Consider the following 26,919-nt stretch of genomic DNA (forward strand, 5'->3'; position numbering starts at 1 on the left):
AACATTGTTGACAGTTCGAAATAAATTGTCACTTAACGTTTTGGGATACAAATAGTTGCGTGTATTTTTTTCATTAAAGACATTTTGGTGATTTTTATCAGTTATTTAATTCCATTAAATTGTATTTTTCGATTCACTCGCTTACGAAAGCAACATTAGTCGCTTGGTCCATTTGGAAAGACGGAAAAACTGCTGTGTAATCGAACCAAATATCTCTACAAAGTCATGGACCTGAGGAATCATTGTTGAATTCAACGATAGAAATAGATTTTCATACATTTTTCTAAAAAAAAGTTTCATAACTTTTTCTTGTCGCACTGTAATTTAAACCGAAGTAGAAGATGACCGAGTTTCTGCAGCCACCGCCAGCCACAAATTTCAGTGTGCCTCCACCGTCTGTGCAACAGCAACAGATGCATACATCACCATCACAACCCAATCAATCGCCGTCTGCACCACATTATCAAAATTATCAGCGTGAACGTCATTATCATGGAGGATTCTCTGGGAAAAGTTCACATTTCCGATCGTATAACAACTTTCGTGGCCCGAACAACATGAGCCAAGATGATTTCGATGGCAAACGATTAAGGAAAAGTGTTATGCGAAAAACAGTCGACTACAATTCATCAATTGTGCGAGAGTTGGAGGTTAGTGATTTTGAAAATATGGTTGAATACATGAGTCGTGGAATGAGTTTGGATTTTCTTTTTTTTAGAATCGAATATGGCAACGTGACTATCGTGATCGTCGTGCCCTGCAACCAGAGAGCATTTATGTATCCGAAATGCTTCCGCCACCGAGTTACATGGATAATCCGATCAATGCAGTGACCACAAGATTCGTAAAAACGGCTACGAACAAGATGCGTTGCCCAATATTCACATTAGCATGGACACCAGAAGGCAGAAGACTCGTAACTGGTGCTAGCTCCGGAGAATTCACACTTTGGAACGGGCTAACATTTAATTTTGAAACGATTTTACAGGTAAAGCATTTGTTCGATTCACATTCGGAGCATATATTTTGGCTAATTCAAGCATTTTGGATTTAATTTAGGCACACGATGTACCAGTTCGAACGATGGTTTGGTCACACAATGACAACTGGATGGTTACTGGCGATCATGCAGGCTATGTCAAGTATTGGCAATCGAATATGAACAACGTGCGAATGTTTCAAGCTCATAAAGAACCCGTTCGGGGAATTAGGTAAGAATAACTACAGCAATCAGTCACATTTTTTTTTTGGTGAGAGTACAATGAATTCAATCGCATTTTCGATTCCAATCACAGTTTTAGTCCATCCGATAATAAATTTGCTACGTGCAGTGATGATGGTACGTTGCGTGTGTGGGATTTTTTGCGATGCCAAGAAGAGCGTGTGCTTCGAGGTCATGGTGCTGATGTGAAATGTGTTCATTGGCATCCACAAAAAGCGCTCATTGTATCGGGAAGTAAAGACAATCAACAGCCGATTAAATTGTGGGATCCAAAAAGTGGACAGGCTCTGGCTACATTGTGAGTAACACACAAATCGATCGAAATGTAAATTCCGTTTTCCGATAGCTTATCATAAATATCTTCCATTAGACACGCTCACAAATCCACAGTGATGGATTTGAAATGGAATGACAACGGCAATTGGTTGGTTACAGCGTCACGTGATCATTTGCTAAAACTGTTTGATTTACGGAACTTACGTGAGGAGGTGCAAGTGTTTCGTGGCCATAAGAAAGAGGCGAGTGCTGTTTCGTGGCATCCAACTCATGAGGGTTTATTCAGTTCGGGCGGGTCAGACGGTTCAATTTTGTTCTGGAATGTTGGCACAGACAAAGAAGTTGGATCAATCGATATGGCCCATGACAGTATTGTTTGGACACTAGCGTGGCATCCACTCGGTCACATTCTATGCTCGGGATCAAACGATCACACGATTAAATTCTGGACTCGAAATCGTCCTGGAGATCAAATGAGAGACAAGTACAATTTGAACACACTACCGGCTAGTTTACAGGGTCTCGAGGAGTGTGAAATCGATGAGCATAATATCACAATTCCTGGCATGGGATTGGAGGACAAGATTGATTTCACAGAAAGTTTGATGGCTGACAAAGGATTTATACCCGGTCTAGATTTGGATACAAGCAATTTAGCTGAAAATAAACGGGATAAAGATAAGAAAGTTCCATATAGCAAACCGATCCCACGCAACTTTCAGGCACAGTGGAACGATACTGGCCTCACAAATGATGATGCCTCAAAGGAGATTAAGGATGTTATCAATCAAATTAATGAAAATAAAACGGGAGGAATTTTACTGCCGAAACCAGTGCCAACTGCTATTGTTGTGTACGGCAAAATGGTTGAAGTGAAACGTAAGTCGCAAATCTCATTTCCATTCGAATCGATTCGATTCGATTCGGTTCTAGTTCAATGTTTTTATTATGGCTAAATCTTTTCAGCTGGATCAAAATTGGAGCAAGTGATAGCAGATGGAGCAGAGGCATTAAATGCCTACATCGATTCTGGTCAAGTTGAAGAGTTGTCTGATTTGATCCCAACTGATAGGAGTGATGATTCGAACGATGAGGATGAAAACGATTTGAATGAACCAAAAGAGAAGCGATCGAAAACGATCAGGAATCACAATGCGCAGGTCATTCATAAGAGTCAAGATGCAAATACGATGATCCCATCTTTGATGACATTAAACGTTCCCAATGTTGCTGAACCGGAATCACCATGGAGCCATCCACCTCCAACTGAAAACTGGAATATGCTGCCAATGTTCAATGCCAACGCTCCACCGAGCCTAATGAATTTGAACGTTGCACCACCATTTGAAGATTCGGCAGGCAATTGGCAACAGGGCAGAGCTGATTTCAATAATCGACCCAATATAAAGCCCGACGCAACAAAGCGACGCAATAGAGACAGCGATGGAAACAGAATTAGCCGCTTCGACAGAGAGAGACCCAGTCGATTCGATAATAATAATGACAACGCGAGAAATAATCAACGACGAAACAATAGACGGATATGAGTACACTCAATTTTATAAATTCTGGTTATTTCTAACTTTTATTGTAATTAAACTAAGAAACTATACAAACATGAAAAAAAAAATGCCACTGAAAACTCAATGCACACAAAAAACAAAACAAAAAACCAAATGGTGTTTCATTCTCAGACGTTTCTATTTTTCAGCAATAAGAAGACTAAGAGCAACGGTATTCTTCCAGGGTAAAGTACATACTTACCTATTCTTTCAATAATGTGCTTTTACCTGCATTTTCCGTTTGTATTATTTGAAGAGCAAATATGTTTTGTATTTGGCTATCTGCATCAAGTATGCGTTGATGCTATTCAGTTTGAAATTTTGTTAGATTGAAGCGTTGATTTTTCGAAAGGTGAACATGCCTTCAATTTCCCTCAAATTCTCTTTGATACTTGCTTATTTGAAGCTGAAAAAAAATTAAACAACAACAAACAAAAAGAATAAAACGGATTTTTCGGTTTGTATTAAATTTCCATATAATCTGGATATTTATTTTTTCTTAGCAATACACATTAAGCGGATTGTGTTGGATCTATTTGCCTTTCTTCGATTTGATCTTCTTCATGTAGAATTCCAACTCTTTGCCTTCGAGAATGTAACCATCGGCGCGACCGCTTTGACCTGGTCGTGAAGAGATAGAGGCTGAAATGGAAATGAAAAACCGAATAATTAGCTTGAGATATTCATAACTCGTAATTGGTACACAAAATCGACAACCATTTCATTGAAATTGTAAAGAGGGAAAATATCAGAGTAACTATGACAGCAATATCATATCCCAAAATGATTTGTTTCTCAGAACGAGAACGTAAATCGAAAATAGTTGGGTCGCTTGAGGTTTGTTCATCACTTAAAGTTTATGAAATGGCTTTGATTTCTCTTTTTTTTTTGCCGTGTATTGTTTGAAACTTACCCAAAAGACGACCTGAGCCGAATTGTTCTTCAAGAGCTGTTTCGACTTTGGCAAACCGTTGGCGAGCAAGATACTTAGCCATAACTGAACGGCATCGTTTCTTGTTCAACACTGGATCTTCAGCCAACTGTTGTTTAGTTTCACGCTTGCGACCCAATGGCAAAATGTAATGGGCTTCATACCATTGACGGAATGGTGTGGCATCGATGACGATGATGGCATTCTTTACCAAAGTTTTGGTACGAACCAATTCGTTGTTTGATGCATTGTACACGACATCAATAACACGAGTCTTGCGGGTGCAACCTTCCGATGCCCAGGCAAAGTTACCGTGATCTAAACGAAGAGCACGTTGCTTGATGTTTCCACCGCGAGTACGAACATCGTGAACACGTTGTTGTCCAATCTGTGTGAAACATGGCACAAAGAAAAGAAGAAAAAAACCAAAACTCCATTAATATCGGCCACTCATCCACATTTCACGTGTTTTGCAATGGATATATTCCAATTTGTTGGTTAGTCAGTTGAAGAAATTCAAGTAAAGGTATGTATCGTCAGAGATTCGTCCGTTGACACGCAAAAATCATCATAAAAGGGAGGGAAAAGGGCAAAGCACAATTTATTCAAACTCACTTTTGTATTGGCAGCTGGGCGGCCCAATTCAAACTTACGCTTCTTACGAAGCTGCTTGCGTTTGCCACCAGTGGCGCGTCTTTTGTGGAAGCTATCGCGGCTAATACCTAAAAAAACGACAAAGAATTTCCCATTAGTCAAATGCTTGCACATGTTTGTTTGTTTCCGAGTGGTTTTCCTTTCCAGCAGTGATAAAAAAAAACTCGAACCAAGGCGCACACTTTATGTTGTCGGTGAATAACACATAATACATCAATACGATGAATGTTTTGATGTCTTATGCATTTCCAACATTTGGATTAAATATTGCAAAATGTTCTAATTCACTCATGTGGTCACAAATACCATTTATTCAATGCTCAAAATAACTCCAACATTATGTTAGAGAATATTTTTATCACACTCATGTGCATCATCAAAAGCTAACCTCGATTCGGTCTTTTTTCTACACTGACTTGTATGAAAGCCAAACTAATTTTTCCTATTTTCAACGAATTTATGGAATTTTCACAAAAATAATTGGCAGTATCGTTTCATTTGATGTATTTGGTTTGATTTTCACCGATTTTATCAATTGATTTTCACAAATTTCGTTGATGATCGTCGATAAAATTTCGGAATAGCAGCTCACAAGCACTTACCCATTTTGAGGTACGATGAAAGAAAGAACTCAAAGGAAGCTTGCCACTTGTCAAATCGCTAAATACACGATGTTTAGCCATTGATAGTGTGTTCAATGCGTTCAATGACAGATCAGCGCCGATACTCATTTTTGAACAATGGGTGCGTTCACCGGTCGCACTGGAAAGTAAACAATTTTTGAATGGAAAATTAATAGAATTCACTGAAAAATAAAAAAAAATAAAAAGAAGAAAATTGAAAAATTCGAAAAATATTTTTCAAGATTAACTTCAAACCGAATATTTGCCTACAAGTTTCGTGGAAAGAAAACCAAAGAAACCATTGAACGTAACATTGCAAGTGGTCTATGTAGTAAAGAGTGATTTGACATTTGTCGCCATTTATAAATTGTGTTTTTTTCTACGGGATTGTTGTAAATTAAAAGCCGCGTTTACTAGTTTCTATCTCCGTAGACCATTGATATTTTGTGTTTTGCATAACTCTAGCAATTGACTGATAATTCGGATTAATTAGATAAAGAATAAGTGTGAAAATGGCTGAAGAGAATAATGAGGACGATTCGTGGTTATATGGTAGTTCGAATGAAAACCAGGAGAATCCAGATGAACAGCCACAAATAGAAAATGAAAAAACAATAACAGATGAACAATCAGCGTTGGCATTTTCAAATGAAACAGCACCAGAAGACAGCAGAAATGAAGATTACCCCGATGGTGTGAATGTAAGTGTTTGCAACGGAGTTGTTTGTTCGAATAAAATACGGATTAATTTACGTCAAATGGCAATTGTAGGAATTCAATCAGGATGATAGCTATATGGCAGATAACTCAATCGATGCTGAAAAAGTAAACGGTACGTCCGATGTGAATGGTTCGATTTCGGAGAAGAATGAAAACGATGACGACGACAGTGATGATGATGAAGATGATATTGTGGTTACGATTGGTGACATTCAACCCGCATCAAGTTTTAATATCAAACAACGCAGTGGGAACTTATTGGTGCCAGCGTCAGTAACTGGTCAAGATAAACCGAAAACAAATTTGGGCAAATTCAGCATCGAGGAATTTGAAAGCGTCGGTACGATTAGTGGACAATCGGCTGTAGAATATAACATCGAAGCAATTGAAGATAAACCGTGGCGAAAACCCGGTGCAGACATAACTGATTACTTCAACTATGGGTTCAATGAAGAAACATGGCGAGCGTATTGCGAGAGACAGAAACGTATGCGACACGAAAGTGGTGCCGGTCTGTCGGGATTGGGTCCAAATCCAACACAGAATGCGCCCATCAACAATAATCGTATGTTTTTGCCTAGTGAAATCTCATAGAAATTCGTCTGATATATTTTCATTTACAGCAAATCGCACGTTAACTTCGTTAACATCATCCGAAAATAGTAAGTATTCAGCACCAGGATCAACAAACTCACACAGCGGACCACCAAACTTTGCAAATCGTGGATTCAACGCAACACCAGGTTCAGACATTAATTACACTTACTACATCTTTCTTTTTCTATCTCCATATTTTGTTTTGTACAACATTTTCTCTGTCTCGTCTATGAGATTGGCCTTTTGTGATGTAGTGGACGCATGCTGTAGTGATTTGATTACTCTAAATGTCGATAATCATGTTTAAATGTGCTTTGAAGTGATTGATTATTAATTGTAAACCTTGTTTTCTCCCAAAAGCGCCCGCAAAGGAGAACGTGATTCAAGTCATGACTGCCGAACGTCGTGAATACAGTCGACCAAAAGGCAAATTCGATGTTAACATGTCATTGCCGCCACCACCACCATTCAATATGGGTGGCAATGAACCATTCTATCCGGAAGATAACTTCAGCTATGGCTATGAACCGACACAAGAACAGCAATGGACAAATGATAACGTTAGTGTTGGTGTAGGATGGATGCCCTCAGGTGATTTTGAATTAATTTTTGAAGCAATGAGTACGTGTTTTGATATCGAATCAAATTTCAGGTATTAAAGAACTAACTCCAGGCCCTCAAATGATGCCACCACCGCATATGAACATAAATATGCCACCACCAAGTAAGAATAAACAAACCATTCTTCAAATTTTCCATGTAAATTGAATTTAATTCGTATTATTTTGTTCATCAAGACGCTATGATGCCTCCGAGTATGATGAATGTGCCACCTCAAATGGTTCCTCCGCCACAGCACAATATGAGTATGGGAATTGGACCACCGGGCATGCCGCCAATGATGCCACCACCAGTTATTAATCCATCAATTCCACCGAATCGTGGCAACGATGATCATCGCAACAATCAACAAATGGATAAAAGAAACGATCCAGGCCCACCTCCTGGGTGGCGTACACGTGACACACGAGACAAAGAACGTGATTATCGCGAAAGAGATCGAGGTTAGAGTTCACTTGATTCGAATAGTTTCAATATATATGCTAATTGCTCTTTTTTTTCTTTTACAAGGTGAGGAAGAATCGGCAGCGGACCGAGAAAGACGCCGAGAGAGGGAAAGATATCGATCGGATAGGGATCGTGGCTCATCAAGAAGGTAGTTCAATTCAAATATGACGACGCAATTAAATCCAGCAATTGATAAATTCGTTGTTTGGTTTTAGGGAACGATCGCGCAGTCGAGAGCGGTCACGTAGACGTTCCAAGTCGAGAAGTCGTGAACGTGAGAGAAAGTCAAGAGACAAAAAGAAATCTCACAAAAAAGACAAAGATGACAGTGACTAGGTCAACAATGATTCATCCTGACTTGCGAACAAGAGCATTGTGAAGATGAAGAGAGAAAAAGAAAAGAAGAGAAATCGTACATTTAACAAACAGAAAACAAAATAAACAAATTAAACGACAAATTTTCGTGTTTTAAACCATTGTTTTGTAATTATTTTCTTCTTTTTGAAACATAAAAGTAGTAGGTAAATTTTATGAAAAAAAAAATGGATGTTTGTATTTAATGGAAATCTAATCGCGGCTTAGGTAAATTAGTTGGTGAGGATCTCGTTGGCCTTGTTTTCGATGAGCTTTTCCATAGCAGAAATGGATTGCATCCAAACTTCGATGGTGTTGACCATGCTCGCTACTTGAGGTCGGTTGAGAACGCGTGGTTGAACCCATGTCATGTTGACAACACCAGCAACCTGATCGATATGGCCACGCACTAAACCTTGAGCCAAAGCTGTCATGATCAATATTTCCACTTCATTGACTGGCAACTTTGTGTGTTCGGCGATGTCCTCGAATGGGATTGAACGCTTGTCAGCTGATCGCACGAATGTCATTTCCATCAGGCAGAGTAATGCGACCTTTTTCCGCAGTTTTACTTCTTGTGCCAACAAATCGGGGATTTGGCCCCATTGTGGTTTCATCTGTTCGAATTTGTTGATATCACCGTTATTGAATGCGTGCAACAAAGCGATGAGCCATTCGTTTTCGGTGCCTTTCAACGAATCGATAATCGGATGTGTTAACAGCTCACCAATGTTGTAAATGCCTTCGCCCAATAGAGCGGCCAATCCGAGGAAGAACGCTTGTTGTGGCCATTCTTCTTTCGGGTAATCGTCGAGTGCACAGCCCAAAAATTGCAAACCACATCGGTAGTAATCAGTATAATTGCCCACACGACGATAATAGTTTGATGCCAATAGGAAATACTTTCCGTGTACAGCCGTCACATTGCCAGATTCTTCAAGCACCTCCTTCAATTCTTCGATAATTTTTTTCGTTGCATCCAAATCTTGTAGATGTTCCAGGTAGATTTGGCCTTGCATCACACGACAGAACCATACCGATTCTTCGCTCACTTTCACTTTTTCGACCAATTTCTCCAAAAACTGTACGGCTTCGGTTTTATCGCTGATGAATCCAACGACTGTTGACAACATTTCCACCAATGCATACGGATTGATCTTTGTTTCGAACGATGATATGAAGTTGTGGTAGAGTGGCAGCAGACTTTCTTCGGACTGAAGTGCTGGATTCTTCACCAATGAATTCAATCTGATGGACAGTTCATTCCATAGCTTCTCGTTGTACAGCTCCTCGAGACGGCTCCATTCTTCAGCCAATTCCTTGTTGGTTGTCTTCTTTTCTTCGGATAAATATTTTGCAACATTTGCCGTTGACGCCATGATGACTATTTTGTTTCTATTCTGAATGCCGAATTCACGTGAAGTTGCTGTTACACTCGCACAATTTTTGTAATATCATCTCGCGATTTTGATTTGTGAGTGCGTTCAACACACGCGTTTGACAGCTTCCATCCGATTTCCATTGGATTTCCATTGAAAATGGATTCACGTACTTTGAAATGTTATTCGGCAATTTTCTTTTTGAAAAATATTGAAAGAATACCGATTAAGCGGTTTCAATTGACATGTAATTTTTTTTAAAATTACTTTCCAACGGGAAACTGTGGTATTTCAGAGTTCATTCAACGTTTGACCTTTAACCTTCAAATAACATTCGCATTTAGTATTCATTTCGACTTTAAACCACTTTTATTGGACTTTTGATAAATATTTTCGGCATAATTTGTAGAATTTGTCAATTGAAATTGAATGCCATCGCAATTTCCCATGGAAATTATTTTATATTTTGATAAAATCATTTCCCACACAAATTCAATGCCGATAAAATTTAAATAAAATAGCGCATCACTGTTGCCAACCGAAGTCGCGTTCCGACTGTCATATGTGCAAGCACACATTGCATGTATCGCAGGCGAGCGGTAGACAGCATAGAAGAGTGAAGAGTGAATGAAACACTACGAAAAACAAGCAGCAGCAGCAGCAGCAGCACCAGCACCAGAGGCAAATTGGAAAAATTTAATCCAGTACAATATAGTACGAAACCTGACCACCATTTTTCTTAATTCAAAATGGCCGAATAACTAAACGAAACGCAAACATTGATTATTACTATTTATTATTATGTGAGTTCTGTAAACCAAACAACAATAAAAAAAAAAGAGAACGCGTTACACAAACAAATGTTGAACAGTAGTAATGTAATAAAAATAAGGTTGAAAGCATAAGGGAAATCAAAGGAAAATCCCAAGAAAAAAAATATAACACACAAATATTCTTTTAGTATAAACGCCACTTCGAAAAATGTGAAAGAGATGAAAAATTGTTGACTTTTTTCATACGCTCGTGCTGTGTGTATACAACAAAAAAATGAATGTGAATCAATCAAGTTTTGTGTCTATTTTCTGCTGTCCGCTAATGTGATGTCAATGAAGCATCTCGTTTTTTTCTGTGCATTTTGAAAATTAGTATGTGTTTTATTGGGCTTGATTCACAAATCTATCGAGCGAAATAAAGAAATTGGTCAACTGTTTTTTTTTTCGTCAAAAAGTGTGAGCGACAACAACAAGGGAGAAAAAAAAGAAGAGGAATCAATTTGCACACACACAAAAAAAATCAATGCGATGAATTTGATGAAAAATTTGTGGTGAAACAGCAATTTCAACAAAGTGACGAATATCAAAGTGTTACATCCGAATATTTATCTGGCATTAAAAGTCATAAAATATCAAGAAAAATTTCATTTGTTTGTTTTAATTCAACATTCGGTTCCATTGTTTGCCCTTTGTGTATATATATATTTTGTTCTTGAACGATTAAATGCGCATATACCGTGTGCGAGTGGATGTAAATATTTGTGGGAAAAAAAGGCAAGAATTAAACGCGACAGTGAGAGAGAATCGAATCAAATTTTTATATATATATGCATATATAAATTGAACGTTCATGAATATGCGTTCGTGTGTTCCATCTATATCTCTCGCCGTGCATATTTAGTTTGATTCGGTTTGATGTTTGAAGTAGCCGTGACAAATATTCAACGCCACTTATGCAATTATGTGTCGTGCGACGCTGATTATTATTGGAATAATCGAGAAATTTGCTCGCAAAGCCACTAAATGATCGAATTGAAATTATCAACAACAAGAAAAAAATAAAATGGGACGTTCAAAATTCCCAGGCAAACCGTCAAAATTAGTGACTAAAAAGCGTGTCAGTGTTTTGAATGGAAATAACATCAACAATAGTAGCGGTGGTAGTAGTCAGAATACAGCCACCACGATATCGAATTCATTTGGTGCAGTAGGATGCATCGCCATCAACGATTCAAACACGGACATCGACGCCGATGCTGAAACCCAGAACATTGCCGTCGAACAACAATCGAACAATAATATCGAACCGGATAGTGATATAGCTTTAAGATCAACAGCCGCTAAATGTGATGTTGTTCAGGTAAATTATTAATTCGAGTTTATCACCTTCATCTTCTTTTTCTCTCTCTCTCTCTCTCTCTTTTCACCGTATTCATTCCGTACATGCGTATAATGTGGTATTATGATACAAAGTAGCCAAGAACCAGATAATTGAATTTTGTTTTTTTGTCAATTCCGTGATTATCCGATAAATTATTCGAGAAACGAAAGAGAGAAGTGCTTGCGCAAGACCGTTCAATTGCCACATGGACCCATTTTTTTCTCGTTCGTTCGTTCAAAATCGATGAAAAATAAATATTTTTCAAAGAATGACTATTCAGTCTAGTCAATAAAAAAAAATCTCTGTAGTGATGCGATCGGTACATAGCCAAGTGATTATACATGCGAGCAAATGAGCGCGCGCGCGCGTTTATGTTACTCATCATCAACTCGCCAAAATGCCTGAAAGTAATATATCGTTTGCCTTAACTATTTCAGCTCGTGTACGATGACGATAATCGGCCGTGTATGTACATTGTACACACAGCGCAAATATACACATATTATCAATATCAATATATAACATTTATCTGATGTGTTCAATCATTCACTTGGTCTGTAGTTTAGGTGTTGTTGTTGTTGTTGTTTATTTTTTTATTCTCTTTGTTTTCCTCGTTTCTCTTTTTCACTTCGGCGCATACAATATGGCATTTAATATTTATTTGCTTGATCATTGGTCGCGTTGTTGGTGCTTGGAATCTCTTTGAAATATATATATATATTTCTCGTCTTTTTTTTATTTTTATTTAACTTAATTATAAAACGCGAACGAACGACTAAAGAAAAGACAGAATAAAAATAAATAAAGCAGCAATGCTAACAACGACCGAATCAATAGCAAATCAGCTCAGCAGCCGTCGCACTTTAACTATAAAACATCAGCATCACCATCGACAACGAATAAATCATAATTCGCTTTTTTCGCTGCTACTCTGTGGTTGTTGTTGTTGTTGTTGTTGTTGGTGGTGGTGTAGATGCTTGCTCGTTCGTTCGTTCATTCGTTTCATTTCGTTGAAACGTTATTTTTTTCTCTCGGTTTTTTTTTTTGTCTCTCGGTACAAAATGCCATGTTTTTTTTCTGTTGTATTTTGTGCTTGATTATGTATTTGTATGACCATCGCTCGCGCACGTCGTTTTTGAGTTCGATGCGAAATTGAACGTAAATATTCTCTCACTCTTATGTATAACATTTTGAGTTCAACAAATCCAAATCTCAATTAGATCTACATACATCTCTTATAATATTCGTATATTTGCTATATGAAATGGCTTAATGCGTACCCAAAAAAAAAAACGAACAAACAAAAAACCTACAGCTTTAGTCACACTTGTGCGAATGAATTCTCTCGTTTTATATTTTCTTTCGTTCACTCTTCTTCGTTTTTTCTAGCAACAACTTAATTCTTTTCCACTCAATTCTCGATCTAAATCTGATTCGAGAAAATACCTAATGAATAAACGAGGCAAAGAATAATGTGCGAGCGCTGCTTCGACAGTGATGAATAAAAAAGCATACACTTTTAATGGGCATGATAATAGATCGAAATGACGTAATTGAATCGCACAACACAATCCAATACGGTGGATTTTCGTTCATTCGCATTTAAAATGTCTCAACAACTTGTCAATGGATTTTTGGCTTCGATCTTACTTTTTTGCCTAGCGCCCAAGCCGACAATCATAAAATCGTACGCATTATAAATTATTCATTTTTGAACAACACCGACTGAACGAGAACGAGCACAACAACGATAAAAAGAAACAAAAAAAAAACGACGACGACGACGAAGACAGCAACCAAACGTTGAAAGGAAAAAAAACTCACGCGAAATATTTTTAATTACCTCTATGTACATTTCGCACATTTAGCGAACCACACGGCCGGCATCTATACATTAAATGTACATACATATAGTACTAAACACGTTTCGCATAGTTTGTTTTTGCTATTGTCGTTTCTATATACCTATATAAAGAAATTAATTTGTCGTAGTCGCTGCTAATTATCAACAGTTTTCATGGATTGAATTACGAGCGAACGAAATTCCATTTGAATACGAATATAAACAACAACAAATGTGAAGTGAATCCTTTACATTTTGCGGCCATTGTTCAATATAGCTTGATAGCTGGGGAGAATAACGAGTTCTCATTTTTTATTCTTCTTCTTCTTCTTCTTATTATTATTCTTTTTCATCATCTTCGCTCCTCTTGATTTCTACGTGTGTATTTTTTTTTCTGTACTTTTTGTGCTTTGTTTGTGCGCGCGTTTTATAGATTGAATAATTGTTGCGTGAAGTCACTGACGATACGAAAGTCAGAAGAAAAAAAGAATACAAGAATGAGAATAAGAAAAACAAAAGTGAACGAAATCAATGACGAGAGAATGGAAAAAACACACACGAGAACAGCAAAGCGAAAAAAAAGTGTATATCTTTTAAACGTTGGAACGAAATATAAACTATGCTAAATTAATGTATTAAATATGAATTAAACACTTTTATTTCCCTCGATAAATATACGCTTTTTTGCGTCATGGCTCCTGTCTCGCTTCTAGGTGCTGTCGCTACAATTTATCGTTGTGGTTATTGTTGTTGTTGTTGTAATTTCTTTCCCTTCTTTTGCTTCAGAGGTGTATGTCCGTGGCGATTGCACGCAGAGACAGTATTACCTCTTGTATGTATATTGTTTGAATATTGCCGGTTTTTGATCGTTTTCTTTTTTCGTTCGTTCGTTCGTTCATTCGTTGTGCTGCTGCTGCTGCTGCTGCATATTCTTTTTACTTAGTCGAGTGTGTGCATGTTTTTTTATTCGTCTTGTTCATGTACGTGCATTTTTTGTTCCTGGTCGCTACTTTGCCGCATGCATACATTAGTCGCTGTCAAGAGTGGTTTTTTTTATTCCTTAAGTTGTGTGCCTCTCTTTTTAAATACGTTTGCCATCAAAATACCACTCTCGATACTGTGTTCTTATGCTTCAAGCATACATACGGTTCACATTTGGCGCGTTAAAATTGCATTTTCAATTCGATTTCATATATGCGACGACAGCAACTGCGATGACGACAACAACAACAAACGATGCTTACCTCTCTTAAACACTTTAAAGAGCTCCGAATGCCGAATGTGTACTGCACATAACATTCAATGTTCAATGCACAATCATACCGTACACACAAAGCATATACATTGTGCACCGCACATATGCCAATTATGTATGTATGTCCTTTATTGTACATGCATTTTTTCCTCCTCCTTCGTCTGCACATTTTCTCTCCCTCTCTCTCTCTCTCTTTGTATTTTTTTTCTGCACATTGGTTCCACACTCTCGGCCGTCTTTTTTTTGCTTTTTCTCCGTGGTATTTCGTAGTTCGCGCTGTGCTGTCAGCAGAATGAGTGCTGCTGCTGTTACTGCTCGCTGTGTAGTGAGCAAATGTGTTGGACAAAATCATCGAAAAAGTTTCCGCTTAGTTTCTCATTTTCGATTGGTATGCATCGTGTGCTTGAACGGTCCGCTCGCTCTTGCACTCAGTGTGTGTGTGTGTTTACGTACCTTTTGAATTATTGCGTCTTGGACAGGCTCTTTTTCTCTTTCATTATGTTTCTGCATACTTGGTGCACTCTGCACACTGCACATATTATGTGAATTGCATTGCATTGTATTGTGTAACTTCCAAGCGTCTTTTTTCCCTTTCGTTGTGTTTCTTTTGTCATGTCTGTCATTCTCGCATTTTCGTTTTTAAATGCATACCATTTTTTTTGCCACTACTTGTTTCGTTCGTCGCCCGTTCGTTCGTTCGTTTCATCTCCTTTGCCATCGGTTGGCTTACGACTCCATTCGATTCGACTCGACTTAACTTCATTTCCTCGATTTCATTCGGATCGGGTTTTGTCTGTGTGTATGCAAACTCTTGTGATGGCCATCAGGAACATTTTATGCGGTGAACATGAACCGTCGTGCCGTTCAGTGCATTTCATTGAAATGCATGCACAAATCCAAGGGTATATCAACTATTTAAACCATCCACTGAATTTTGAGTGCACACACTTTCAACTTGGGTGCTCCTTTTTTCCATTATATAGTTTCTGTGGCTCATTTTCCACTGTAAAAGTTGGTCGCAATTTATGTTTATGGCTTTACAATGCACATTTTATGCTTGATCCTTGTGCATTGAGTGTGCAATAAAACAAAAGCGAGCGAGTCAGCGAGCGATAAAAAAAAAATCCCGGGCCCCAAGAATTGCATGGGTGTTAAATCAAAAGTCTGTCATTATGCGCTTTAATTCATTTACGGTTTTGCAAATATTGATTTGGTTATGTCTGCGGCAAATGGACATGGGCAGTTGGGCACACACACAGTTCGGATGTGTGTACAGTATCCATAGCCGTAATATAATATAGTAATATACATTGGTCAAAAGTGATTTGCTCCCTTTTCTGCATGGAATATCACTTTTTTTACATCGATAAATGCAATGGCTATCTCTCTGCGCTCACTCAGTAATACGTACTTTTCACACATTTTATTGTGTGCCGTTTTTATGGTTCACAGGATTTCTTTGAATTGAGTTTCGCTTCGTTCAACTGTCAGACATAAAACAGAAACCAATTTTAATGTTTCTTTTTTGTGCAAACGACCTATGTGTGCAATTCAACGGAAATCGTTTGAAAAGGACTACGAGAATTGTGTGTTTTTTTCTCGTTATGTATTGTTAAGCACTGTTTTGCTTTCGCATCTCAATGCAACTGAAGACGGTTGGTTAGACACAATGAAAAGAATTAATTCATTCAAAACGGAAGAGCAAAATTGTCGTGCTTCAATGTTGCAGACAGAATTTCTATGAAATTTTAAAATTGAACATGATGTGTATATGAAAATAACACGAATATATTTTTTCCCTTGAAATTTTCAGGCAAACAAATCGAAAGAATCTCAGATAAATGATGTGAATGAGAATGGTGTATCGGAAGATGGGTCAAGTAAAAAGCCGACGAAAAAGAAAAAAGTATCTTTTAAATTTGGCCTTGAGACAAGTGACGATATTGTGAAAAAGGAACCAAACACAACGTTCGATCCGCCTGTATCGATAATTAAGAAAGAATGCTTAACACGTGCCATTCAACATGCAACCATCCTCCAACCGTCAAAACTGGCGGGACTAACACCAAAATTCAACACTGTTTATGTTGATGAATTGACATTCAAATCGCAATGGGCGAAATCGAAGGAAACCAACAGAGAAGACTCGAATGTGACAAGTAATGAAGAGGATCAGAGTGATGCTGAGGGTGAAAATGATAAGCAAAAGCAGGATACTGACAACTCTGACGATTCAGATAGCGATGGGGGGTCTAGCCACAGTAAGAATGAAGAAGGCGGCAGCACGCACAATGTTGATAATGCAAAGGGAGTTGCTTTTCAATTACCGAAACGCAGTGTACATTCAAGCCGTGTCATAAAACCAAACAAACGATTTACTGACGATTCAAAATCGACCAGCAACAAAAATGGTTTTGGCAAGAAGAAAGTCACCAAATTGGAAAATGAAAGCGAACCGCTGGAGGCAAACAAAAAAGAAGGTAAGTACAAAAGTCATACAATGAGAGAAACGTTCTTTCAATCTGCTTTAATCGAAATATTGTATTTCTCCATATTCCATCCCACAGATGATGACAATGTATTGAAAATTGCCGATCACATCAAGAATAATCCATTTGCCAAGATTAATGACGATTCGGTGTTTGGTTCGTCGTCAAAGTCGATACTGCGGCAGTCACGCTTACAATTTGCATCTGTGTTACAACCAGTCTCAACAATAACAAACACAACAATGGTTGCTGCAACCAACGCAGAGAGTTTATTTTCATCGAATTTATCGAGTAGCAACTTGAATAGAAATGCCATTCCATGTACGTACTCCAAATTTTAATACCACCATTCAATTTTGCGAATGTTTGTCTAACGCCATGGTTTGTTTGTTTACTCGTTTCTTTTTCTCTATCAGTATCAAATATAGTTTGTGGGGTTTGTGCTACACCAGCAGCAATCACACATCAGTCGCGTAAATATGGGATTAGTTCCTGTGAATCTTGCCGTAAATTCATATCGAAAACGGTGAAACGTCTGTCGTTGGCAGATGAAAAGGCACCCGTGACGGTGTTCCATTGTAAAAAGGGCGATGGAAATTGTGTTATCAGTGTACGAAGTTTTAAAGCATCAAAAAAGAGATGCCAGGCATGTCTGCTGAAAAAATGTCTTCAATCTTATCGGTTGCCATCAGAAATTCGATCAAGAGTTCAAGCATTGTTGCCGCCCAGCATGCGAAACGGTGAAATTAAAACATTTGCATCAACGTTCCAACTTAAGCCAGAGTGCAATGGTGCGGATCCGTTGTCACCGAAATCAAGCGGGCTGAATAATCTCTTTGGAGGCTCACTGTCATCGTGCCGACGATTCGTACCGGCTTGGCCGTCATCGTCGACGAAAGACAGCACAGAAAATACAGAATTCCGATCATTTAGTTCATTAAGTAATCCGCTCGCTGAAAATAACTCGAAATTCGGCAGTTCACCGCAAATTGTTCCGAACATTTTGGAGAAACCGTCGATTATGGCAAGCAGCTTAAATTCAGCACTATCTCCAAATAGTGCGCTCAACAAAAAGACACCTGAAGTTAAAGAAACATCGAAATCACCGCCGACGGTAGTCGAAACGACAAACGTTTCGAAGAGCAAAACTGCGCCGGTGGCCAATGGAGCAGCTGCTCAAGAGCAAGAGGAAACATCTCGACTACGGCTGAGGAAGAAGGACCGCGTTGAAGCAGCAACAACGGCAGCAGCAGCCACAACGTTAACCACGACAACAACAATCACATCAACATCCCCATCAACTCTATCCACTTTGACACCAGCGACTACTGCAACGGCGGGCGCTGAACTCGGAAAACGACAACGAATCGATTTGAAAGGGCCTCGAGTTAAGCATGTATGCCGAAGTGCATCGATTGTTCTGGGACAACCGATTGCGACGTTTGGTGATGAAAATCAAATTCTTGAAACATTGGACACACCTCCACGGCCCGAATCACCAAACGGTATTGTCGATTTCCATGATCCACCTGCATCTATGATTTCCGCTCAAAATGACAAACAGAATGATCAAAATGAGTGTGCGGATAGTACGAGACTGAGCCCACCAGCAACACCAATCATTAATGATTATGACAGTGAGTCCACATCGAAGGAGCAGCTAAGTGAAAAGTCACCCAGTGAGAATGGTAAATCGGACGATGCGAGTGTTACATCAGTAGAGAGTTTGAAACGAACTGAAGACAGCAAACCAATGACACGAAAACTAACGCGACCGAACAACACAACATCGAACAGTATTCCTGCGATAAACAGCAAGAAATTGAATTCATTCATTCGCAAACCAACGGTTCAAAAACCAACGAAGAATTCACCGCCCATGATTTCGATTGATTTCTGGGAGAATTATGATCCAGCCGAAGTGTGTCAATCCGGTTTCGGTTTGATCTTTTCGGAAGATGTACAAATTAAAGCGGTTTGCTTCCTGTGCGGCAGCTTAGGTCAAGAACCATTGATATTTTGTGTGTGCTGCTGTGAACCGTACCATCAGTATTGTGTTGAGGGTGAATACAACTTGAAGCAGCATGTGTCACTCGACGACACGAATGTCAGTTTACTGGATACCAGCATAATTAGTGGCATTGATTCGAATGCGTTAAATTTGCCGGTGAACCGATTGAATTGGTTGTGTCCTCGATGCACGACTTGCTATTCGTGTAACATGGCGTCTGGTTCGAAAGTCAAGTGTCAAAAGTGCCACAAAAACTATCATTCAACGTGTCTGGGCACCAGCAAGCGACTACTTGGAACCGATCGACCGTTGATCTGTGCCAGTTGTTTGAAATGCAAGAATTGTGGCAAAACGAACGTTTCGAAATTCGTTGGAAATTCGCCAATGTGTTCGGATTGCTTTAAACTTCGACAGAGGGGCAACTTTTGCCCGGTGTGTAATAAATGCTACGAAGACAACGACTTCAATATCAAGATGATGGAGTGCGGTGGTGAATGTCGTAAATGGGTGCATGCAAAATGTGAGGGTTTAACCGATGAACAATACAATTTACTTAGCGTTTTACCAGAAAATATCGAATTTATCTGCAAAAAGTGTACTAGAAAGAATCCAACGGCATCAATATGGAGAGATGAGGTATCGCATGTATTCAAAGCCGGTCTATGGAGTGTTGTGCAACAATTAAGCAAGAGTCGTCAAGTCAATTCTCTGTTAAAGTTGAGCCCGCGTAAGAAACCGTCAATGTGTCGCATTTGCGTGCTCAAAGCACAACAAAGCGAAAACCCTGAAAATGATTTTGAGGACAAACTCTACGATCCATTCGATTTTGCAGCATCACAAATGCGTGAAATGAGTTCTTTGGCGGAAAAATGCTATTGCAGCTCATCACTCACACAAAAACCCGATACATCACAAAGTTTGAAAGATATCAGACAAAAAATTCTCGCAAACAAATACTATTCGCTGGCCGATTTCAATTACGATATGAATATGGTGATAAATGCAATTGCATGTGATGATCTGATGACAGCCTACAAGGAATTTCTAAGTGAAGCATTTCCATGGTTCCAAAATGAGACGAAAGCCTGCACCGACGCACTGGTCGAAGATATGTATGACTCGTGTAATTTTGATCATTCGTCTATGGGAAATGACGAAATTGATCAACAAGTTCCTATGATTGATGTTCCCGACGAAATTGATGAGTATTTCTATCAATCTGTGCCATCCAGTGACACCCGAACGTGTATGTTCTGCAAGGGATGCGGTGATGGTGCATCAATGAATGAATCTCGTTTACTCTATTGTGGCCAGAATTCCTGGGTTCACGCCAACTGTGCCATGTGGTCAGCGGAAGTGTTTGAAGAGATCGATGGATCGCTACAAAATGTGCACGGTGCCATTTCACGCGGTCGTATGATTAAATGCAGTGAATGCGGAAATAAAGGTGCAACGGTTGGATGTAATGTTCGAAATTGTGGCGAACATTATCACTTTCCGTGTGCGCGAAATGCAAATTGTGCATTTATGACTGATAAAACGGTGTTTTGTCCGCATCATTTGAAAAATATTGAGCAGAATGATGGAAAAGTTGCGGTAGAAACGAATTTTGAAGTACTTCGTCCCGTCTATGTGGAACTAGATCGCAAAAAACGGCGTCCAGTGTGTCCGAAGAAAGTGCAGTTTTTAATTGGGTCGTTGCACGTGAAACAACTTGGTAGATTTGTGAATATACTCTCCGATTTTGATGATGCAATTGTACCGGCTGATTTTCTATGCTCACGATGGTATTGGTCATCGAAAGAGCCATGGAAAATTGTTGAATATACCATTCGTACATCGGTTCAGAGTAATTTAAACATTGCAACAGATGCTGGGCGCAATTTCACCGTCGATCATTCGAGCAGCTTGAACAAAGTTCAGATTGACTTGGCGAAAATTGCAAAATGGCATTCGAGTTTGTTGGGCGGCGATGATAACGATAGTATTCAACGGTCAGAACGATTTCTAAGATTGATGAATGGACACAACGAAGAAACAAATGAAGACGAACCTCAAACCAATGCCGATGTCTTGCCACGTGATATTCAAGACGCTATATTTGGGGATATACCACCTGATGTACTCAACGCTTTATTGACGCTCGATATATTCCCAGAGGACATGGCAGCTACAACCGACACCAAAAATGAAGTTGTACTGGGCGCTGATCTGTTGCGAGACAACACCACCGACGACGACGATGTGAGTCAAGGCAGTCAGAATGGATTCGACGTTGACAGTTGGGCGAGCATTAATATGCATGCGGAAGATGCAATGCTATCAGCACGTCCAGCAGCCGGTCAAGTTCATCTCAAACGTAATAAATCGGATTTGTTTGCACGTAATGCCCTTGGGAACCGTGGTCAACGCTCCTGGGGTAATGCATTAGATTCGACTATTTGCCCAAAGCGCAGAAAGCTATTCCTTACGTTGGGTCGACGAAAGGAGGAAATCTCAAATAATTACAGTGAAATCACACGGCAGTGTTTACAAACCGAAGAGATAAAAAATAAATCATTCACATGGACAGCAGCAAAGCGAATTGTACAGCTGAACAATGAGACAGAGCAACTACAACAGCGGCAGCAGCAGCAGCAGCAGCAAACGGATAATTCAGCATCGAAAAACCGCTTTAAAATTTCCCAACTGGATGGTATGGATGATATTGCGGTTGACATTCGACCACAAAATGCTCCAGTGAAGTGCGATCGATGCCTCTGTACATATCGCACACAAGAATCTTACCAACGGCATCTGGCCACATGTGAACCGTTTTCATCGACGAGTGAAAGTGATTCGGATGCCACTTCAAAATCACCTGAAATTCAGCAACAGCAACAGCAGGCCATACAATCAAATATGATTTTGACATCAATGAATGGACAGGATTATTGTAATATTCCAATTTTACAACAGAACAATCAAAGTCAACAGATTTTCGGCATTAGTGGTACAAACATCAATCAACTGGCAATGCAGAATTCTGTACAAATTCACAATGGTCAATCACTTCCGATTACTTCGATACAAAATGGTACGTTACCTGTGCAAATGCAAGGAATGTTCATCAATCCAAATACAGCACAACAATCACAAATCTTTGGGCAACCACTTACGCTCAGTGCACTTCAACAGTTTCCAATTCAGAATATGGCACAAAATGTAACATCACAAAATATTCAGTATCAGCCACAAATTATTACATGCTCAACAGCAAATACATCACAAGTGCTAACGGTAACACCATCACAGCAACAGAATATCACGACTTCAAATTACGCTTCAATCAAAACGATACAAACGCAGCCACAACTCAACCGGAATGCCATCATCTTGCCGCAGATGGATAAAAACTCACCATCCAAAAAACAGGCGATTGCCAAGCTTCAAATGTCACCGACCCGAACCAAAGGACGAATCGCTACGACAAGCGCTGCCCAAAAAACCATCCAAATCAAAAAGGCGAATGTGATCAAAACTGAAAACAATAAAACCGTGGCGCAGATTACAAACACGAGCGTAACGAATATCCGACCCACAAGTACAACTCAAATGGACAATAACAATATAATGATTCAGTCAACGACGAATCCATCTCAATCGCAACCGATTATTGTGCAACAAGTGGCTCAGGCAAATCAAGGGAATCTGTTGCAGTATGTGTCGGATTCAAATAATGGCCTGCAATACTTCACAATGCCAACCAATGATGTTAAACCATTGCAAACTACACAGTATTTGACACCAAATCCACTGATACCGGGAACATTTCAACTACAAAGCGATAACAGTAACTTACTGTTGGCGAACACAGCATCCGGATTGCAAGTCCTTCCGAATGGAACGTTACAATTGACGCAACCACAACAACCTCAAGTGATTGGAACGTTGATTCAACCGCAAGCAACTACAATCCAATGTGGAATGATGTCAAGTGAGCAAATGGTTTTGGGTGCAACGCCCTCATTTGAAATGGTCGGAAATCCATTGCAAGGTGGATGTATGCTGTTAAATAGTCAACCAGTTTACTATGGCTTGGAGACGATCGTTCAGAACACAGTCATGCAATCGCAGCAATTTGTTTCGACTGCAATGCAGGGTGTACTCAGTCAAAATTCCAGCTTCTCGGCCACAACGACGCAGGTGTTTCAGGCGAGTAAAATTGAACCCATCATGGATATGCAACCGAGCTACGTTGTGTTGAACAATGATGGAACGATAATGACACCGCAAACGCAGCAACCGATACTCACAACAGCCAATTTATTACAACAAGCCATTCCCCAGATACCAAATCAAACCACACAGATTCAACCGACTGCTAACGGAGGATGGCGAATTATCGACGACAAAACGGCAACGATGTTCGCAACAAATCAAAACTCAACGATTTTGCAACCCCATAGTCAGGCAAGCGCACAACCAGTACAGGCAACTCCAACGACAACTGTAACTGTCCAACAACCCACACCAGCTCAAACACAACCCATTTCCACAGTCACACCGCAACCAGTTATCCAATTGCAAAAGGTTCAGCCGCAGAAATCGGTGGCTAAACCGCGTCAACCGAAACAAACACTCAGCTCGAAAACTGGGGTGAAACCAACGGTAAAATCATCACCAATAGTTGTGCATGGAATTCAGACAGCGCCACAAATGGATGCAAAGCAAGTTGTGACTGTAACCACTAGACCAATGGAAACCATAGTAAAGGTTGAACTTGGCAATCCAAAATCACCCTTGATCACGACATCGTCTGGAAACGAAACGAAAATGTCCCCGAAAATTGCGCCACCGATCATAAGTGTACGTAAATTAAACACAACAAAGCCGATTGTTAGTGGTGGCAAGGCTGCGGCTGCCACAGTTAAAACAAAAATCATGACAAAATCGCAAAAACAACTACCACCAAATGCACAAATCGTACAGAAACCATTACCAAGTATTTCAACGCCGAGTGTATCATTTTCAGTCACAACTCCATTACAAACATTTACAATTACCACGGCCAAACCTGCATTGCAAAATGTAAACACCGAACTGGATGTACTGAAGCCAATTGTGATTCCAAAATCACCGTTGCCAATCCTAAGCGCTGAACCTCCATCAAATGAGAATAATTTATCGGCTGATACTAAAATAATTGTGACCAGTTCCGTTCCAAAGATTTGCACGTCAGTTTCATCGCCAATGCAGCAAAGTCCAACCATTTCTAGCACAGAAAATCAATTTGGTCAGCAATCGCCAACCAATTTGCCATCACCGCAATCAAATTTGAGCTCTTCACCTGTGAACGAAACATCAAAATCGCTTTCAGCACAATTCACCACAAATATAAACAATCAAACTCACATCACTTTGCCAATATCGAGTAGTATTCAGCTGCCATCGGCTCCATACGTAAATGGTAAGCTATTTTATTTGTTTTTTTCTTCTTGCAAAACAAAATTAATATTTTTTTCCTCCAATTTTGCAGGCATTCCAACGAATGTAGTGAATCCAATCCAACAGTATAGCCATACGAACGTTCGTCCAACGAATCGTGTTTTGCCAATGCAAACTATTCTGCCGAAATGCTCGCCCACTGAAACTATCGAACCGAAACCTATCGATATCAAATCGAACTTATTGAAAAACAGCCCGAATGGCGAACAGAAGAACGCAAAAGTTGAAGATTTTCTACCAACCTCAAGTGGAAATACCACGCCCGAAATAAAGTTGAAAGACGATCAATTGCGAATTGTGGACAATGATATGGAGGTGGATTCGACTGGAACTGGTGCGCTGGAAATTGACGAAGATCCGGTGAATGAGTTCAAAATTGAGAAAATGGATGACAGTGATAACTCATCCGATATGGATACATTCAAAGATACATTCCTACGCGGCAGTTCGGCCGAAGAGGCATTCGACAAACTGAAAAAGGAAGAACAGGAAAAGCAAAGTGAAAACACGGTGAAAGAGAACATTTCGAAGATAATTGAAAAGTTCGAAAATGATGATAAGTCAAGCATTGAAGAAGAAGACGATATGTTCACATTGCCAGAGGTAGATGTTCCTAGTGATGATATCACAGCTGTGGTTTCTGATAACACAAACGAAACCGAAGGTGAAATGCCAACGTGTGATGATGTTCAAGATCAAAAGGAGAATTTGAATCCGATTACGATGCCAACGATTCAGAGCACGCCAGTGTTTAAAATTCAAAATGCACCCAAAGAATCGAATGCATCAAAAGTGACCGGTCCACGATTGTTGTACGAAATTCAATCTCAAGATGGTTTCACCTACAAATCAACATCGATTACGGAGATTTGGGAGAAGCTGTTTGAAGCCGTTCAAATTGCGCGCAAAGCACACGGATTATCACCATTGCCAGTCGGTCCGTTGGCTGATATGTGCGGCTATCAAATGATGGGATTGAAGACAAATGCTCTGAAGTATTTGCTCGAGCAGTTGCCAGGTGTTGAACGTTGCTCCAAATATACACCAACGTACCACAAACGGGCTGAGAGTACAGTATCGCACACATCATCATCGGGATATTGGTCGGATTGTGAGGAGATCAAGGAGAATGCCAACGGAACGGCTCGTTGTGAAAAGTATAAAGGGCGCTCCGAATACGATATGTTCAGCTGGCTTGCATCCAGACATCGCAAACAACCAATCCAAATTTGTGTGCCACAAAACGGTATCGAAACAGAAACATTGGTTCGTCGTGGAAGTGGCAGTAATTTGCCAATGGCAATGCGTTATCGAACGCTCAAGGACACGTACAAAGATTCGGTTGGAGTTTATCGTTCACATATTCATGGTCGTGGTCTATTCTGTAACAGAGACATCGAAGCAGGTAATGCTTTATTTCAAATTAGTTTCAACTTCTGAATTTGTTGGTTTATATGACTAAGAATCAAATGATTCACTTCATTATTCACACTTTACTCATCATTCCATAAAATTGATTATCAATTCAATAGGTGAGATGGTTATTGAGTACGCAGGCGAACTAATCCGCTCAACATTGACCGACAAACGAGAACGATACTATGACGGCCGAGGCATTGGATGCTACATGTTTAAAATTGATGATAATTTGGTCGTCGATGCAACGATGCGTGGCAACGCGGCCCGTTTCATCAATCATTCGTGCGAGGTAAGGCATCAGCTGAATTTCTATTGATTTATTGTGTTTAAAGCATGTTGTAATCATATTTTCTCTTTTCTTCCACAGCCAAATTGCTATTCAAAAGTCGTCGATATTCTCGGTCACAAACACATCATCATATTTGCATTGCGCCGCATTGTCCAAGGTGAGGAGCTGACCTACGACTATAAATTTCCGTTTGAAGAAACCAAAATTCCGTGTTCGTGTGGATCTCGAAAATGCCGCAAATACCTAAACTAAATGAAATGGAATGAGTAAAGCAGCATTGAATATTCTCAGCACACCTCAATTGATCTGACTGAGTGAAAATCGTGGTCGTTTTGGCCACTGGATTTGGTTGACAAGAAAAAAAGAAGCAAATCATCTTCTTCAGTATTCTAGAAAATAATTGTAAATTTATGTGAACAATTTGCCTAACAAGTATCATCTAGTTTCCAATAGATTTCATTGAAAACTGCATGAAATCGGACAATGTGCAGAGCCATTGCTCTGTCATAATATGTGACATTAACGAAAAATGGTTTGCAACGATATTTTTCTATTAATATTTAAAGTGAAAAACAACTGATCGACA

At 39.5% G+C, this 26,919-nt stretch overlaps 4 protein-coding genes across 4 annotated transcripts; 2 read left to right on the plus strand and 2 right to left on the minus strand.

Moving 5' to 3' along the window:
* Positions 1-20: 20 nt before the first annotated feature.
* Positions 21-8,111, plus strand: LOC129580463 (uncharacterized). Its single transcript, XM_055470906.1, has 14 exons — positions 21-650; positions 719-988; positions 1,060-1,211; positions 1,296-1,520; positions 1,593-2,377; positions 2,465-3,038; positions 5,768-5,969; positions 6,040-6,553; positions 6,612-6,731; positions 6,946-7,176; positions 7,238-7,309; positions 7,383-7,649; positions 7,717-7,801; positions 7,869-8,111. The coding sequence occupies exons 1-14, from the start codon at positions 342-344 to the stop codon at positions 7,987-7,989; spliced, it is 3,927 nt and encodes a 1,308-aa protein (XP_055326881.1). The 5' UTR covers positions 21-341; the 3' UTR covers positions 7,990-8,111.
* LOC129578796 (40S ribosomal protein S8) lies at positions 3,511-5,402 on the minus strand. The gene is made up of 4 exons (XM_055467929.1): positions 5,248-5,402; positions 4,607-4,713; positions 3,974-4,379; positions 3,511-3,702 (listed from the first exon to the last, which is right to left on the minus strand). The coding sequence occupies exons 1-4, from the start codon at positions 5,249-5,251 to the stop codon at positions 3,593-3,595; spliced, it is 627 nt and encodes a 208-aa protein (XP_055323904.1). The 5' UTR covers positions 5,252-5,402; the 3' UTR covers positions 3,511-3,592.
* LOC129578788 (26S proteasome non-ATPase regulatory subunit 13) lies at positions 8,112-9,988 on the minus strand. The gene has a single exon (XM_055467901.1). It carries the CDS (start codon positions 9,384-9,386, stop codon positions 8,241-8,243), a length of 1,146 nt encoding a protein of 381 aa, XP_055323876.1. The 5' UTR covers positions 9,387-9,988; the 3' UTR covers positions 8,112-8,240.
* LOC129578781 (histone-lysine N-methyltransferase trithorax) lies at positions 9,959-26,919 on the plus strand. Its single transcript, XM_055467887.1, has 7 exons — positions 9,959-11,519; positions 16,452-17,118; positions 17,206-17,448; positions 17,544-24,587; positions 24,657-26,030; positions 26,158-26,333; positions 26,412-26,919. The coding sequence occupies exons 1-7, from the start codon at positions 11,223-11,225 to the stop codon at positions 26,583-26,585; spliced, it is 9,975 nt and encodes a 3,324-aa protein (XP_055323862.1). The 5' UTR covers positions 9,959-11,222; the 3' UTR covers positions 26,586-26,919.

This window comes from Sitodiplosis mosellana, unplaced genomic scaffold (assembly GCF_009176505.1).
Source record: "Sitodiplosis mosellana isolate CC-2019 unplaced genomic scaffold, AAFC_SMos_1.0 Smas_scaffold_1, whole genome shotgun sequence".
NCBI lineage: Eukaryota > Metazoa > Arthropoda > Insecta > Diptera > Cecidomyiidae > Sitodiplosis > Sitodiplosis mosellana.

Bases quoted from the DNA above. Each gene is read 5' to 3' on its own strand.
- LOC129580463 (XM_055470906.1), top strand. From the start codon at position 342: ATGACCGAGTTTCTGCAGCCACCGCCAGCCACAAATTTCAGTGTGCCT. The intron at 2,378-2,464 runs GTAAGTCGCAAA...AAATCTTTTCAG, and splicing joins CAAAATGGTTGAAGTGAAAC to CTGGATCAAAATTGGAGCAA. The intron at 7,177-7,237 runs GTGATTTTGAAT...ATCAAATTTCAG, and splicing joins TGTAGGATGGATGCCCTCAG to GTATTAAAGAACTAACTCCA.
- LOC129578796 (XM_055467929.1), bottom strand. The intron at 4,380-4,606 runs GTGAGTTTGAAT...TGTTTCACACAG, and splicing joins GCCCAGCTGCCAATACAAAA to ATTGGACAACAACGTGTTCA. The intron at 3,703-3,973 runs GTAAGTTTCAAA...TTTCCATTTCAG, and splicing joins CGGCTCAGGTCGTCTTTTGG to CCTCTATCTCTTCACGACCA.
- LOC129578788 (XM_055467901.1), bottom strand. From the start codon at position 9,386: ATGGCGTCAACGGCAAATGTTGCAAAATATTTATCCGAAGAAAAGAAG.
- LOC129578781 (XM_055467887.1), top strand. From the start codon at position 11,223: ATGGGACGTTCAAAATTCCCAGGCAAACCGTCAAAATTAGTGACTAAA. The intron at 24,588-24,656 runs GTAAGCTATTTT...CCAATTTTGCAG, and splicing joins ATCGGCTCCATACGTAAATG to GCATTCCAACGAATGTAGTG. The intron at 26,334-26,411 runs GTAAGGCATCAG...TTTCTTCCACAG, and splicing joins TCATCAATCATTCGTGCGAG to CCAAATTGCTATTCAAAAGT.